At 37.7% G+C, this 16,835-nt stretch overlaps 1 protein-coding gene across 1 annotated transcript in view; it reads right to left on the bottom strand.

The window, feature by feature from the left end:
- Positions 1–470: 470 nt before the first annotated feature.
- OPRM1 (opioid receptor mu 1) overlaps positions 471–16,835 on the bottom strand; it is a 64,137-nt gene continuing 47,772 nt past the window's right edge. Inside the window, exon 4 of the mRNA XM_019749260.2 lies at positions 471–12,216. Within this exon, the coding sequence (XP_019604819.2) occupies positions 12,178–12,216 (39 nt within the window). The 3' untranslated portion in view covers positions 471–12,177. The remainder of the gene's footprint in view (positions 12,217–16,835) is intronic.

Below are 16,835 nucleotides of genomic sequence, written 5' to 3'. Positions count from 1 at the left end.
TTTTGCATCTGCGTAGATTACTTCCACACTCAAAAAATCATACTTTAAAACTTAGACTATACTCTAAATTTTACCCTATTGAACTTCTTGTTTCTTGCAAAGAATTTAACTGCTTAAGATATCGAATTAATTTTTTTAAAGTAGACTAGAAGTGAATGTAGTTTTATTTTTCAACTGATGACTTTACAGCAGCGGGTTTATTTTTTTTCTTTCCTCTGTACAGTTGGTTGGCAGTTCTCAATGAAGAAGTCATAGTTGTCAAGTTTTAGGGGCAAAACACTGGAAATAATTTACAAAGAGAAAAGCCCATTCCATTCATTCATTTTGAAGTGCTTATTCAGCATCAAAATCATCTGTTAGTTTGATTCTTAGGCTCTTTACCTACACTGCAATATTTCCCCGGAGGATATTCTTTTTAAACAGATCAATGATAATGTGTGAATGAAAAAGACAAGAGAGAAAAATCTAGATTTGTATCCCTATCAGGTTGTCTTTATTATATATATCATCATATATTACATGCAAGAAAATCACAATACAGCCTAAAATACTTAAGTATTCTTGAACAAGAGTAATACAATGTGAAGTTTATATTTTTCCATACAATAACCTTAAACAGTCAAATAGAAATAATGTAAAAACAATTTAGCAGTATGCTCACTGTTTGATGTATGAGTCAGCATTTTTATCTACATGAGACCATTGTGATTTGGCAAGACATTTTTTTGAAAGCTACAGCTGATTGTCCTGTCTTACCTAGAAATGTGCCTAACATGTGAAATGATAACTTAGTCTTTACTGCAAGTGAAAATACACATCAACAGTGAAAAAAATGAAGGTGAGACTAACACGCTAATTAAAACCCAAAACAAAACAAAACCTAAAGCCAAATTACCAGTGCATCAAAATGTCAAGAACGTTGTATATTTTTAAATGTTCCTCTTTGTGTATTACCACAAGCAACAATATATTCATTTGTCTCTATTTCTTGGCAGGGACAAAGAGGTGAAATACTATACGGATACCCAGGCAAATATTTTTCACTTATTGTGGTAAAAGCATATATGGAAGAAGACCTGAAAATAAACACAGGAAGCATGTTGTGCTCATTGCTAAATCTATGGATTTCATACTGTTTTTTTGAAAGATCTGGTTATACTTTCATTTACGAGGATATAAAATCTGAAAAACATAAACTATTCTAGACTTCCTTTTTGTGTTACCGGAGGCATTTCTATATGCTCTTTAGATATTTGACTGCTGCAAAGAAGCTGAACCCACATGCAGAGCAGCAGGTCTGTATCTTTCCTTTGACTCCTAACCCTTGAGAGAAAAACGATGATTCCACTCTTTTCTCAGGCCCCTGAACGGGAGCCATTAGAATGATATCAATGGGTAGAGAGTTGATTGCTTATGTTAGGTTTGACTTCAAGTTATAAACAAAGGAAGTAACAATTCTGCTGCCATTTCTATTGCTGGAGAAAAAAGTAGTTTGTGGGAAAGAATCTGTTTAAAAGTATTTAAACTAAGTCAACCACAGAGAATTTCATTTAATGAAACATATTCTTTACATTTGGATATTTCCCATGAACACATTACAGGTATTTTTTTTTTTTTTTTTAGCTAAGTGTTTTCAGTTACCTGAATTTCCAATGTAATTAAAAATATATAGCACATCTTCTCTTTTCTAATGGAAATTTTCCTTGGAAAGCAAAAATGTGCCATTACTGTTACAAAAATTTAATGACAAGTAACAGAGCACCGAATGTTTAGATTCACACTTTATAAAAACTTGTGTATTTGCTACATTTGATAGAGCAGATTTTTCCATTTTTGTAAAGTTCCACTTGTAATTTTTTTGATTTAACATAATAAAATGAAAACAACAAGATCACTTGTCATTTTAAGTTTCCAGAATTATTAAGTAGGTTAAAAGGTCAGAAAACATATTGCCAACGAAAGGTGTTAGTGGAAACTGGCATTTCTTCTTTAATTCCCTCCAAATTAATGAAAATTTATATACCTATTTAAATATATAAGTAAGTTTATATTGGTATATATATTCTGTTTATATCAAAAATATAATGGGAATATATATAAATATATAGTCCCATCATTATATATGTATATTCCCATTACATATATATTCCTATTATATATAATATATAATTCAATGTTATAACGTATAAAATATATATTATATACATAATAGGAAATATGTATATATACCAATATTTCTCATTTAATTCTCATTAAACTAATGGGAATTTTAAATGCTAGTCATAGAACAGAAATTTTTATGATGGGAGTGTTAAATTATAAATTGTAGCATTGAATTTTATGGATTCAGGGTTTATGATCATTAAAACTTTTCAGTGAAATTTAGATTTTGTGTGGTAATAATACCTTAATTTGAAATTCAAATTAAAATTTAAAAGAGAGTATAGTTGAAAGCACTTTCTAATTTTTATTTTAAGTTTGTTTCCAGGGAACAAATGTAAATAATGAGTTTGCAAGTAATTTCTTGATTGTAGACTTTCAAATAAGGAGCTAAGACCTTGATAAACTTTATTTTATTGATTACTTTCTATTTTGATCACAGTTGCTGTGTAATTTCCAAGGCTCCATTTTGCTATGGTGTGTGTGTGTGTGTGTGTGTGTGTGTGTGTGTGTGTGTGTTGGTGATAGTTATTTAAAAATATACTGTATAATGCAAAACACCTGAATGATAACAGAAACTTCAATCAAACCAGCCATTTAAAAAATCTCAGGGTCCCCTGATCCTTGATAGGCTGTGGAGCTATTCCCACCAATCTGGGAAGTCACATGTTTATCAGGCCATAAACTAAATAAATATGTTTGAGAATATATATAGAACTGTTCTTCAAATGAATGTAGGTGCTCTTGTGAGAAATAAAATGCACATCTGAAAATATTATTGACATTTTAGTTTTTCCATTATGGATTTTCTCAAACAATGGAGACTCAAATTATATTGGTATGTGGGAGTCTCCAATCTTATATAGTGTTGACATGAGCGTCTCAGACTTCAAATTATTAAAAAATACAGATACAGGTCAAAACTATTCTTTTTTAATAAAATAGAGGCAAATTGATTTAGGTGTTTAGATTCAACCTAACATTAATTTCCTACTTTCACAAAGATATCTATGGACAATGCAAAAACAGAGTTAAACATATAGAGTTTTTAAATTTATGTCACAAGCAGCATGGCTGTTTCCATGCATTTACCGGATCCCCCTCTCTCTCACAGCTCTGCATGAAGTACAAGGTAGGCCTTTTCCCTCCTGGTGTCTTTTAATTGCTCAGTTTCCAACTTTCTCTAAGTGAGAAACCAGCCAGTTAGAGAACAACCAGCATGATCACTTCAATGGTCTTCAGGATCAATAAGAAACTCACCAAATTGATTTCCCAAGTTCCTACTGGAAGCTTCAGCCTTGTTATGAGAAAATGATACTTTAAAAGAGATACTCCTATTTTTTATGTGTATATCCATGCATATAGGCCAAATTACCTCCTGGTACAAGTAACTTCAATGGACTGTCCCAGTTCTTAGATTTCACTGGAATTTTATTGTAGTGAACAGTATTTAAAATGAATGGATCATCAACCATTATTATGAATTGTATTATGCCATTTGGCTTATGAATTTTGCTATGAGAAAATTCAGTTCATTGTTGGAGAAGGAAGGATTTCACAATAAAAATGAAAAAGGAATCATGTAATCAGGATTATTTCCATCCCCTCAGTGAATGGAATTTATTACAAACCAACCAACCAACAAACAAAAAAATCCAAAATCATTGGACAGTTGTTCACGTAAACATAAATTTGTCTTATTGTTGTTTTTCCCCCTCCTTATTCATGTAGAAGTTATGTGATTGATTCGCAGGCAGCAATGGGATCCTAGGAAATTTGCCAGAGTCTATTTACAATATTGACTTTATGAATCCAGAATATAATCTGATATTATTCGAACCTAATTTATATAGATGATGCAGTTTACATGGAAAGTACAGCTGGGTAGGAGGCCTATTGTTTTTCTCCATTCCCTTGAGAGATAAGGGCCATGAATTTCCATAAAGCGAATGAGTTTTAAGATAATACAGCAGTGATCAGTAGCAGCTTCCTATTGAGTCAGAGCCCTGGGTGAGCCTGGGGGCGGATGGGAACAAATTGTCTCACAGCCAAAGAGAGTAACAAGAAGGCCTTGTTATTTTTCTGTTTTCTGCATGGACCCCTGCAGAGGCAGGCAAAGGCAATAGGAATCAAGTTTACCACCTGCAGAGATGCAGGAGAACAAGAATAGGCTGATGGGTTTCTGGTACTAGTCAGGATAATGGAGATTGAGTTCTGACCCATTCTAAAGTCAAAATGATAGAGAAGGGGGCCATGATTTGGTGAAATGGGGAATGTAGGTGGTCCACCATGATGTCAAGCTGTGAGCAAATGTGTATCTCCAGTGTTTACTTTATTCAGGTGATGATGACCTACACTGGTCATTGCAAAGGGAAATCTATTCCATAGAAAAAATAGAGGGGCATGTGTCTTTGATGACAAACATTCCTGGGAGAAGTGAAAAATCTTGAGTAGAAACTGCAAAAATCCCCCCATAACCAACCAACCAACCAACCAACCAACAAACCAACCGAAAACTTCAAAGAGGAGGCAAATAATGAAACTCCTGACTATTTTATTCACATCTCTTTATAAACGGGAACTCCTCTCTTTTGGAAGTCTCTGGTAATCAGACTCCTTAGACTGAATAATGTTCACTGATTTCAGAGCATGTCTTGACCATGGGAAGAGAAGAGTCATATGTATTGCTCTGCTAGGAAGACTGTAGAATTTAATACTACATCTTAATGTTATGCTGTATAATGGAAACCATGCAAATTGCTTTTTATTATTTTGGGAAAGTAAGAACTGTAATATGTCGGTCAAAAACCAGTGGGATTTTCACAGGTTTACCTCTGACTGAAGATCCTTAAAGGCTTTTGAAGACTGTATGCCTGTAACTGGGAATATCTATGGAAGCCAAATCTACCCAGGCCCTTGCAGACTAGAAGAGGCACCAGCTGATCTGTAGGCTTGGTTGATTGGTGTCACAGCACTATGGGTAGTGACACCCTGTTTTCCCGAAAATGAGATCTAGCTGGACAATCAGCTCTAAAGCATCTTTTGGAGCAAAAATTAATATAAGTCCTGGTATTATTATATTATATTATATTATGTTATATATGTTATATTATATTATATTATATTTATTATGTTATGTTATATTATACCCGGTTTTTATATATATATGAGACCCAGTCTTATAGTAAAATAAGACTGGGTTTATATTAATTTTTGCTCCAAAAGACGCATGAGAGCTGATTGTCCAGCTATGTCTTATTTTCGAGGAAACACAGCATTATGGCCATAACTGGAATGTGAAAAGTACCTCTGCCATCCAGAAGCCCATCTCTGAGGGAACCAGAGATGGGAGAGCCTATGAGACATATGAATTTTCAAATATTGTGTAATATAAGGGCCCTCCTGCCCTCCTTGAAATGGGGAAAAACAATTGCTATTCTTCCTAGCTTCCTAGAGATTCGTTAGTTTCGTCCTCCACTGTGGATGGTGAAATCACAAACATCAGGTCACACAAATGTATTCTTGTCTTCCTTTTCTTTAGCATTTGTTAATTAGAACAGTTTTACTGTGTGTAAATTTATGAAGCTCACTCATGTTGTTCGTTGTGTGTGACTATGTTCAACTTTACCCAGACTCTTGGGAGAATAGTTGTCTCCTTTAGTCCCTTCCGGTCTCTTCTTATCTCTCCCTCAGTTTGTACCACTTCTCCTCTCATTTCCACTTTGTGTTTTGTAATCCTGTGCATTCAGTGAAAAATTTTCTAAGTCCAGTGGATAATGCTAATTAAATCAAACATCGAAGTATCTGAAGAAATTTCTGTTTAAGAGACTTGAAAGCAAATATGACAGCCTGTTCTGAAGACCTAGGATCTATCAAAAATCAAATTTCAAGGTAAAGAAAGAAGTTGCTTGAAACCACCTTTACCTGGAAGATTTTTGTTGCTAAACATTCCTACTGCAGTGCGTGTGACAATACTACTAAGCTGAATTTCCTTCAGTGTCCGAAAGGACTTTGTATTCCTTTTCTGGAACCATAAAACAAACACTTCTCTTTGTAAACCATGCATAGATTGCTAAGAATGTGATACTTAGGTTGGGACTTAAGCAACAAACCTCTTTCTCAATTGCACTGGTTTAAATTTCATGTACATGATTGTGGGGTGAGAAGCAAACTATATTTGATTCATGAGGTAGCTCTGAATGGCAACAAATCATTGAGTTGTGTTAACCACTGAGATTCACAGACAGGCAAATTCAGTTACTGCAGAAATTGTGAGCTACCCTTTCTCCTCATGCGATGTACTTAATATTATCATTCTTTCAAAACCCAAACTGAAGACACACCAAGTAACAAATATAAACATATCTGCTTACATTGAAAAACTTGGCACTGTTATGATTAGTATCAGTCAAGTTTTATACTAACATAGGGCTGTTTTGTATTGTTTCCATAACTACAGAAGTTTTCTTGAAACAGAGCTGTAAATCTACCCAACAGCTGCTTGCACTCAAGTATTGTTTCAGTAGATTCTGTTTCTGGTCTGATAGATTCTATAGAATCTGCAACTTTGACTAGATTGAATATATTTGAATACCTGCTCTATAGGACATCTTTTTCAAGATAACCTCTTTGTATGAAGGGTAAGAATGCCAACTAATTTCTCTGAGCAGCAGTGAAGTGTGGTGCAAATAACTGCAATGGTAAAATGATAAAAATGAGTAAGCTCGCTCCTTCCTTCCTTATTCTGTATTGATTCTACTTGAGTCTTAACTCACTTTTGCCAGAGAAATAATAAAACTTTTGCATTGACTCAGACCTAGTACTACACTCTGGGAATATTTTAATCTATTGCCATAGAGTTTTATTTTGTCTTTAAGCATATGAGGGTCTGTTTTGGACATGAATGGATCAGAGACTTCTAAGCTTCTGCAGGCTGGGAGAGAAGAAAGAGCTCATCCTTTATACACCACATAGGGCTGTTCTTTCTAGGTGTGGGGTCTGGGCATCACTAAGCATTACTTTCCAAATGGGTTGGCTATGAAATGCCAACCTGAACCTCTCTCAAAGTGCAGAGGCAGCAGTAATCCTCCTAATTTCCCCTGTAGTTTGTAAAGTTTAAGTGCGATACCAAGTACAGATTTTAATGGAGTTTTCACTTACTACAAGTTTGTAGGAAATGCAAAGTTGAAAAACTACACTATTAAATTTCTATTAAATGTGTGATGGGAAGAACCCCAGAAAATCGATCTTTCTCTGAATATGTGCTCAGGGTCTAGAATCATCTTTTTATATGTTTAAGTCAGGAGATGATTTCAAAGGTTGATATATTTAATTTAATGATTTCTGAGTTCTTAAAATTCCTTTAAAATGCATATGCAGCTAGTCAATGTTATTTGAAAAGTATTAGGTTGGTGCAAAAGTAGTTGTGGTTTAAAAGGTTTAAAATAGTTGCAAAAACCGCAATTTTTTTTTGCACCAGCCTTGTTGGTGCAATACCTTGTAATAAGATGCACTTTTAATCCACCCTCAACCCACTTTTCATATTCGTAAAACCTCAATGTCGGTAGTCCTTACGTTTGTAATCTGAGTGCCTAGGACACAATAATATTGGTTGGATTAAATTGAACTTGATCCATCTGCTTCTTCCTTTAAGAAATGTTATGACATTACATGACAAGAGCCTGAATATTTGCCACACACTATAGCACACTAAGTATTTGGTTTTGCTTAATTCTTGAAGAGTTAGTAATGTACATAATTCCTTGAAGTTTAGTATTTTGATTTCAGTGGAAAACAACGACTGTGGGTTGAAATTACTTCTAATCAAATTCAACTGGCTCTTGGATGGATGTCTCAAAGTTAGGTCTTTTAATTGACTTGTCATTTTAGACCCTAATGTCTTAATAACAGTGGTCGTAAATATAATCTGGATGCCAAATTCTGTGATAGTGAGTCCTGAAGCATCTCACACAGGGCAAATATAATGATTTGGCCAAGGTACTCATGAGGATTCATGTTGGTTCCCATCCCTTCTCCTAGCCCAAGTAATGTAGTCTGTGAGAAAAAAATTATGTTGAGAATCTAGGCAAGAATCTTGATGCTTTTACAATGCCAATGAGGATTCTTCCCCTCCCCCATTCCCTGGTGGTAGACATTTCTATGAAGGGGATAATGCCTCTGGTTGTACATGCACAGCCACAGCACGGGCATCTACGGCCAGTAGAGAAACAGAGAAGCTGAGGCTACCATGTCCTATCCTTAGTTTTCTTTGGCTGAAATGCTCTGGAGTTTGGAAAACCCTAAGAGCAGTATTGCTAGCTGAAGCTGGACGAATCGCTCATAGGCCTCCTCATCTTGGTAATTGCCAGTAGACAGAGACTATGGCTACATAAACCGATTACCTTTATTGTAGGAGAGATGCAGCACACACATGATTTCCACAAATTTGGAATGAGATATGTAATCCAAGCATTACCAAAAGGATCTCGCTTTAACTTTTGACCATATAAACATAACTGACTGAAGTAAGGACTTTGAATGCTTTGGGGGCTATGTGATAAATGACGTTAGAGATCATCTTTTCTTTGTGCCTTAGTTTTATTTCTCTGCTAGGCTTTGTATCAGTGCTTCTGAATTTCAACTTTTGCTTGGATCCCAAGACAAAAAGTGCATGCTGTGAAAACTGGAAGTAGAATTTTGTTAGCATCTTTTGGGTAATATTAAGCTAAGTGTGCCTTTTCAATAATGAAATTTGCAAGTGAATGGATGTCAGTTTTAGCAACACATGTCATATTATCTAAGGAAATGAATATCCTTTTACCAACTCAAAGCTATTTTTTAGAAGAGTTTATTTTAAAACTGCCAACCATCTATTTCAATGTTGAGAAGTGTCTCCAATGGCCAAATTAAGAGTCTGCTTCTTTTGATGGCACTTATTGAAATGCTATTTTATTATAGGAGGTTCTGCTTGAGGTCTTTTTGCCTTCTCAAGGAGGGCCCTCTCAGAGTTTCCTGCCAAGGGTGATCAGAGAGGTGGTTCTACCTGAGGATTCATCAAATCTCTCTCTCTCTCTGACAATGATAGTTTTCACTTATAATTTGCACTACAAATAGGGAACATTTGCTACATGGTAGGCCAAGCTTTTTATATACATTATCTCACTTGGTCCTGACCACAGACCAATAAGGTTGCTATTGTTGGCCCTACTTTTAAGAGAAGACTGACGCTAAGAGAGCTTAAATGTGTTATTCAAAGCCACAAAGCCAAAAAGAAAAAAAGAAAAGAAAAATACCAAAACGTGTACTCAGACCTGGATCCAGATGACTCAAAGCTCAAACTTTTAGCCTCTTCACTAAACTCTTACTTGACTCCATCAAATTGTTAATGTGGATCCAGAATATTACAGCACAAAGTTTAGAACAAAAGTGTGATCAAGTAGCCAGTGGGGGTATTGGCAGTAGATTCTTAGTGACTCACTTGTGCCCCAGCTGAGTCTCACCCCCCCAGCCCCCACCTTCTTTCCTTTCTAATGATTGACGGGGAAAGAAGGATGCAGGAGCAAAGAAACAGTGAAAGGCAAGACGACAGAAGAAAACACTACGTCCTTGGGATTTGAATCTCCACAGCAAGTAATTAAATGAAGAAGCAAAACTTCCACTTCACATCACAGTCTGCATTACTGGGCTGTCAAACTAGGAAGAGATCCCATCCGTAAGGGCAAGGATGAAATAAGAAGGAAGAACAAAGCAGAACATTACGTGGTCTTCAGATTTCATAAGAAACCCGACTGAGTCAGGGCTGCCACTTCTCTATTGGCCATGGAATTGCAAGATAGTTCTAACAAATTTACGATAAAAGCGATTTTGAATGAGGAATATTGAAAACACACTTATGATTTACTTTAGAATGCCTTAACCGAGAGGTGCCATTAGGCTGAAGTAATGGTTGTTGAGAAACAGCCTCATGAGCGGGAAGCAGCACTACAGCATCCCTTGAGAGGACTCATGTTATTATAGCTCATTAAAAACAAGATTTTCCTCCCCAGAGACTTACATGCAAATATGTCATTTTCCCTTATTGTGTTTCATTTGAATTATTCTTTTTACTTGTGGAAGCTCTCATAATGTATGTATGTAAATATATGTATACAAATGCATTTATTTGACATTCTAAATCTTTTTAAGACCCTGCTTTTAATGACTTTGATCAGAAAATGTAAAACAATTAAACATGATTCATATCCATTCTTATACTATTTGAAAAATTGAGATTATTAGAGGCAAATATATGACTTTACAGAAGGAAACTTTAAACCACTTATCTTGGATTTTGTTTTGTTTTCTCATCCAATGGATATGTGGGTCGGGTCTACATAACTACAGCCAACTGGATCTGAGACAGTAAATTCAGTTATTCTGACACGACAGCTGCCTTCCTGAAACATTGCCTGTGGGTATCTGGTGCATATTTGTGCCTTGTTAGATTGAAGAATGGATACTAATTTTAAGGTTGAGACTACTGGCAGCTTGTAGACTCAGAAATACTCTTATAAAGGAAGCTGGCACCCAGTTTGCTACTTGTGCCTTCATGGATAACTAACTACAATGTATTTGATTCATTTAATCATTGCAGACAAAAGTTCAAAATGGAGAGCCTTTTGGCATCAGCCATCTGACTTGACTGTGTAGATCAAACAAAATGGATGATGACCAAATCTTTACTGTATTTTATACCAAAACCAGTCAAAGAGGAGAATTGTCTTAGAGAATCTACTTAGAAGACTGACATTTTACAAAAGAAATCTTGACATTTAGAAAAGATCAAAAAGACCAATGTATTGTTGAGGACATTATATGAACATAATCTTTAGTAAAATATTTTTGAGTCATTGTTAATATTTCATGTCCAAAACCACACAGGATTGCAAAGTAGATAACACATTTTTTTCCCCCTCTATGGTCATTTGAGTCTTTCTGTTTTGAGATTAAACTGATGGAATCCGTATTTTTATAAAAGTTCAAACTGTTCTGAAAATCAACAAAAACATCTGTCAATTTATCACTCTGATTCAAAAAGCATAAGTATTCTGAGCAGAATTAACAAGAGAAAATAATCTGTAAAGGGAGCAAGCAGTATGGAGAGACTACTGAGAAATAAAGAGTACGTTTTAATGCTTGACTTCCTGCATGAAGAAAGTGACGAGCTCATTGACGTCCTATTACCTTTTGTGATCACCTAGATGGAAGCAAGGGAACTGTACAGTTAAAGCTGGGGAGCAAACCATGGAAAGCCTGACTATGGAAAATCTCCCATGATAACTCTCAGGAAGTACTTGCCATGCACAAGTACCCACCTTTCTGCGGCTGACTCATTACCGCGTTTCAGATTACCTTTCATGTGAATCTCTTCCCTTGCAATAATGGAACTAGGTAAGAGATGTTATTCTTTTAAAAAAATACAACGCCAGGAAATGAAGGTGGAAATGATGTCTTAACTGGAAGATAACTTTAACAGTACAGGTAAACAATAGAGCAAAGTATTCCCTTACAGAAGTCTAGGAAGTCTTGGATGTCCACACAAGGTGCTTTGATCAGAGGTAGCATTTACTTTACGTGTTACTGTGGTGAATTTAACAATCTATGGTGTTTTATTTTCGTTTGTTTTTTTGATGAAGCCATAAATATTTGCTTGAAAATATATTACAGACAGAAGGTTCTTCTTCCATGATGATCTCAATATACATACCATGGCCTGTTGTAGTCCCATTGGGCGTCTTCCTTATGCCCACAGGCTGAACTCATTAGTGTGGCACAGCTTTCTCCTTCCCAGTGGTTGATTTAATTTGGATATCCCTCTAATAGGCAGAGTGAAGTGGACAGAGAGGGAAGAGTTTCGATGACTCAGAGCAGGCAATTTCCTAGGAAACTAGAGCCGCCCACACATTCTTGCAGTGACCTGCTTCCACATAAGATGATGGCTTCTAAACTCAGTGAGGGTCTGAATGGCATGGGACCCAGTTAGGGCAACGGAGCAGTTTCTACTTCCAGATTTTCTAGCTGAAAGAAGAGAAAGAACAAAGACAGTGAGCATTTCAGGTTGGGTTACACCACGTATTTATTGGGTATCTTCTGTGTATCAGAACTGTTTTGAGAGCCTTTGTGTATTCTTTCTGCTACAAGTCTCAGAGTTTATCCTAAATGTCAAGACATTATTTAATCACTTGGGTCATTTTGAATATGCTATTGCATTTGTATATACTGATGAATAAGAACTATACATTGATCATCAAAGAGATATTATTGATGGCTTCCTTGAAAAAGTATATTTTAACCCAAATTCTTTATTTCCCTCTGTCCTTGACCCTTTTTCTCTCCTTACCTTCAAATTATTCATGATTTGATCAAAATTTTCAAAAAAAAATTATAGTACATTTTGTCTTTATTTCTAGATAAAGAAATTTTTATTTTTCACCCAATTCTCAAAATTAATGTATTTTTTTCTGAAGCAACTGATTTGAAGTTCAGGAATTTCCCCATTCCCACCTCCATTGTAAAGCTAGCATATATGAGGCGTGGTCAAAAAATATGGTGAATGTTTAAATAAAAAAAAAAAATGCTACCATAAAAGATACATTGCCATTAATCCCCCTCAAAATACTCTCCCTCACTTTGAACACACTTATCCCATCATTCTTGCCACTTTCTGAAGCAGTTCTGGAAGTCCTCTTTCGTGAGTGTCTTTAGTTGCACTGTCGTGGCTGCCTCGATGTCCTGAATCTATTCAAAATGTTTATCTTTCATGGTCATTTTGACTTTGGGGAAGAGCCAGAAGTCGCATGGTGCCAGATACTGTGAATAAGGTGGATGAGGACACACTGTAATGTTCTTATTTGACAGAAATTGCCATACACTAGAAGCGATGTGTGACACAGAGCACTATATTGATGGAGGATGAAGTAAAGACACGAAAGAGGACTTCCAGAACGGCTTCAGAAAGTGGCAAGAATGATGGGATAAGTGTGTTCGAAGCAGGGGGGGGGGAGTATTTTGAGGGGGATTAATGGCAATGTCTTTTACTGTAATACATTTTTTACATTTAAACATTCACTGTATTTTTTTATCACACCTAGAGCAACAACATGAAATTTGTTCACATACTTTAGAGTTAACAAATAACCGTTGCTTGTCACAGTTATCATAATTTTTGGTGAGAAGAAAAGGAGGTGTTTGTATAGTCAGTAAAAAGGGATGAAAGATTTTTTAACTTTATTTTGGTAAATATCAAACTTCAGGACAAGTGCAAGAATATGAATGAAACGAAGAGCACTTGTGTACCCTTTACCCAGATTCCCCTACTTCACATTTTACCCTATTCATTTTACTAGTTTTCCCTTTTTTTCTCTCTTCTTCCACACACACACACACACACACACACACACACACACACACCCCATTTGATACTAAGTTGACCTTTTATCCCTAAATATTTTAATATATATTTCATAAAAGTGAGAATAGAATGATCATTACCACCATTGGAAGAGGCAGCCTGCCACGGGCCCTGGGTGTTTCTGCCCATCCTTGCTGGCTGTGCCAACTGCATGGGTTACCTGTCCTCTGACTTGGCACAGTTTCTGCTGATAGTCATATATGCAATTAAGTAGGTCGAGGTGACCACAGCATTGATGACGGTGTGACTGCTTGCTTCAGGGGAGAGTTGTTTATGCTTGCTGCAAAAGGGGCTGAGACTTTATCTCTGAGTCCCTCAGCTGTTACACTGAGTGTGCAGCCACCATCTGCACCACTCTGTGGGATTTAGACAGGGAAGTCACTACCGTGCTAAAGCTTTTGCTGTTCACTGTGCTGTGAGCAATAAACTGTCTACATCCTTTTGTCAAATTTTGCCAACTGTGGAGTTGCAGCAAGACAACCTGCTGGCTTACTCAGACACCTCTGGAGACTTGTTCTTTCTTGCATCTTCTAAGAGGTTGAGATACTTTCCAAATTGGCACAACAAGCAGAGTGCCAAGATAGAAAATGATTTTTTTTTGGAAGAGAGAAGGCAAGGACTCATGGGTGAGGTTTGAGAATACGAAGAGATTCCTTGGGAGCTGGTGGCAAATGTTCTGGCTCAGGTGGTGCAGAGGCAGGTGGTGAGTGGTCCACCTGCCCTAGCTATTGATGAACATGAGATGAGTCGATGGATGGAGGTTGAGTGGTGATGACAGATTCTAAGCAGCTCCCAAAGGGCGCTATTGTTGCTGCTCACTCTCCAGTGGACTAGGGACTGAGAGAGTGCTCTGGGCTCCACCAGGCAGGAAAGCACAGCCACACCCAGTCTTATGTCAGAACTAGAAACATCTAGAGGAGAGTTCACTTCGATAGTGGATAGAAAGATGCATACCCATAGTAAGAAGGAAAGGAGAAAGCCTGGGGGGCTTTGATTAATGGGTGAAGGAACTGTTAGACCCATAGCTAATAAAAGAGTGAGGAACACTGTGCTCCTTGGGGCTGAATGAAGCACCTATGTTCTTTGACATTGGATCCCATGATTTAAGCCACTGTGCAGATGATTTAATTGGGACAGAATCATGCCATTCAATGAGTTTCACTACTGTGGATTTCTGTTTTAATAACTGTATTATGGCTAACCTAAAGAGACTTTCTTGAGGCCAATAAAATCCCATGAAATCCCGTGGAGGAAGCTGTTGAAAGCCTGAGGTTTGATGCTGCTCAGACTGGGTCTGTCTTAGACAGGATGACAGCCAGATTATGATCCTTATCCAGAGAATGACTGAAGAGTTTGAAGATTTCCCTCCTCCCCACAAGGTAGAATACTTCACTATCTTTCTTGTAGGGAGGCCCTGTGCTGGCAGCCATGCTGATTTAGGGCCATTAGAGGTCCAGGATGGCACTCTCTAAACCAGTCAAAGCCTCTGAAATCCAAGACCAAGCCCAGGATAGGAAAATCCAACGTTCTCCAAACCACGAGGCAATGTGGATATGCCCTTAACTGAAATAGGGGTTCCCACAGTAGAGACTGATGTGATGCTCACCAAAGACTTGTGTTCTAAAACCCAGGTGATGGAGGGCCCCAAGGAGGCGTTAGTTTTTCAGGCAGATAGAGCTCTGCATGCCTCTGCAGAACCAGATTCCTTGTGGCGGTCAATCTCCCTCTGATGGAGGAACTAGAAAGCCAGGTGGCTGTGTTAGAGCAAACATCTCCCTCAGAACATGTACTGCCCGACCTTGCACATCTGTATCCAGATTTGAAAGCCTTTAAGGATAAGGAATACTGGGGTGAGGTGTCATTCTCAGGAGATCTCAAATAGCTTACACACCTAAAGAGGGCACAATGAGGGTAGGGGAGAAAGGTAAGGGCAGGCGAACATAAACTTTTATGTCTTTTTCTGATATCCATGCACAAATGACTAACGTACCAGGATCCCTTGAGGGGAGAGAACCACTTATTCCATTCGTAAGATTGAAAACAGAGTAAAATGGTAAAGGAAGGAAATGTGCCTTCTGGTGGGGCTGTTTGGACCCCTGTTATGCACTATTTCTGCCCCTTCCTAGGCTGAATGTGTAATTGCAAGTGATGATTTACATGCTGGTTCTGTGAATGCTGTGATGTCCAAGGCAGATGTCCTGATCTGGACGAGCCACTGCAGGGAGGTGATGGTGGGATGCAAGCACAACAGATCACAGCTCAGCTTCAGGTTCCCTTCCGACATCATAGGGCTGTGTGGCCAGTGAAGAAAGCTAATGAGATCTGGATGCTCATGGAGGATGATTGCCAACTGAATTCAGTTTTGGCCCCTGTAGGTGTAGCTATTCCAGACATTGTGACTATCACTGAATCAATTGACCACGTGACACCTGGCATGCTATCCTGGACTTTGGTCATGTCTTTTCTCAATCCCTTTGGCACTCTAAGGTCACCCAACTCAGTTTCCAGAGCATGGTTACCGTGCAGTCTCAGTAATACTTGGATTCTCCTGCCATTTTCCACCAGTGGGTGGGCCAAACCACAGAACAAGCCTCTCACTTTTTGCAAGTGACTTGTTCCTACTATAATACATTGATAACATTATGTCGATAAGCCCCAATAAAGTTAGCAGATGCTAACTCAACAGGAAGGCCCAGGATTGCTCATTAGTTCTGGCAAGATTCAGAAACCAGCCACCCAAGTCAAAATTTGGGGAGCGATGTGAGCGACTATTTAAAAGTGAATCCTAGAGACAGTAAAGAAAATGTCCTACAATAATTGAGTGGTTACCAGAGGGTAAGGGCGGTGGGGGGTGGGAGATGAGGGTAAGGGGGGTCAAATATGTGGGGCCCTTTTGAACTACAGATTTCTTTAAGAGGAGGCAGCCTCCTTGAGGTGTGCCCCTTGGTGCCTCCCTGGCACCAATACTCACTTCAGTAGAGGAAGGAATACCTTCAACCTTGGAGGCACTGGAAGGGGACAATGATTGATGCTATCATTATATCCAAATTCTAACCCTGCCGCCTGCTAAAACAATCACATGGTCCACTGAAGTAAGCAGCCCTGATTGCCAACTTGCTGTATTTCTGGGTTTATCACTTCAATCTATATGCAGTGGGGTCAGAAAAACTTATGTGGGCTTGGCTGGCCCTTAGTTGCTCTACATGCCTGATATCATCAAAGGCAG

This window comes from Rhinolophus sinicus, linkage group LG05 (assembly GCF_036562045.2).
Source record: "Rhinolophus sinicus isolate RSC01 linkage group LG05, ASM3656204v1, whole genome shotgun sequence".
In the NCBI taxonomy this organism is placed as follows: domain Eukaryota; kingdom Metazoa; phylum Chordata; class Mammalia; order Chiroptera; family Rhinolophidae; genus Rhinolophus; species Rhinolophus sinicus.
The sequence above is the reverse complement of the archived record's forward strand: the minus strand, read 5'-3'. Positions and strand labels throughout refer to the sequence as shown.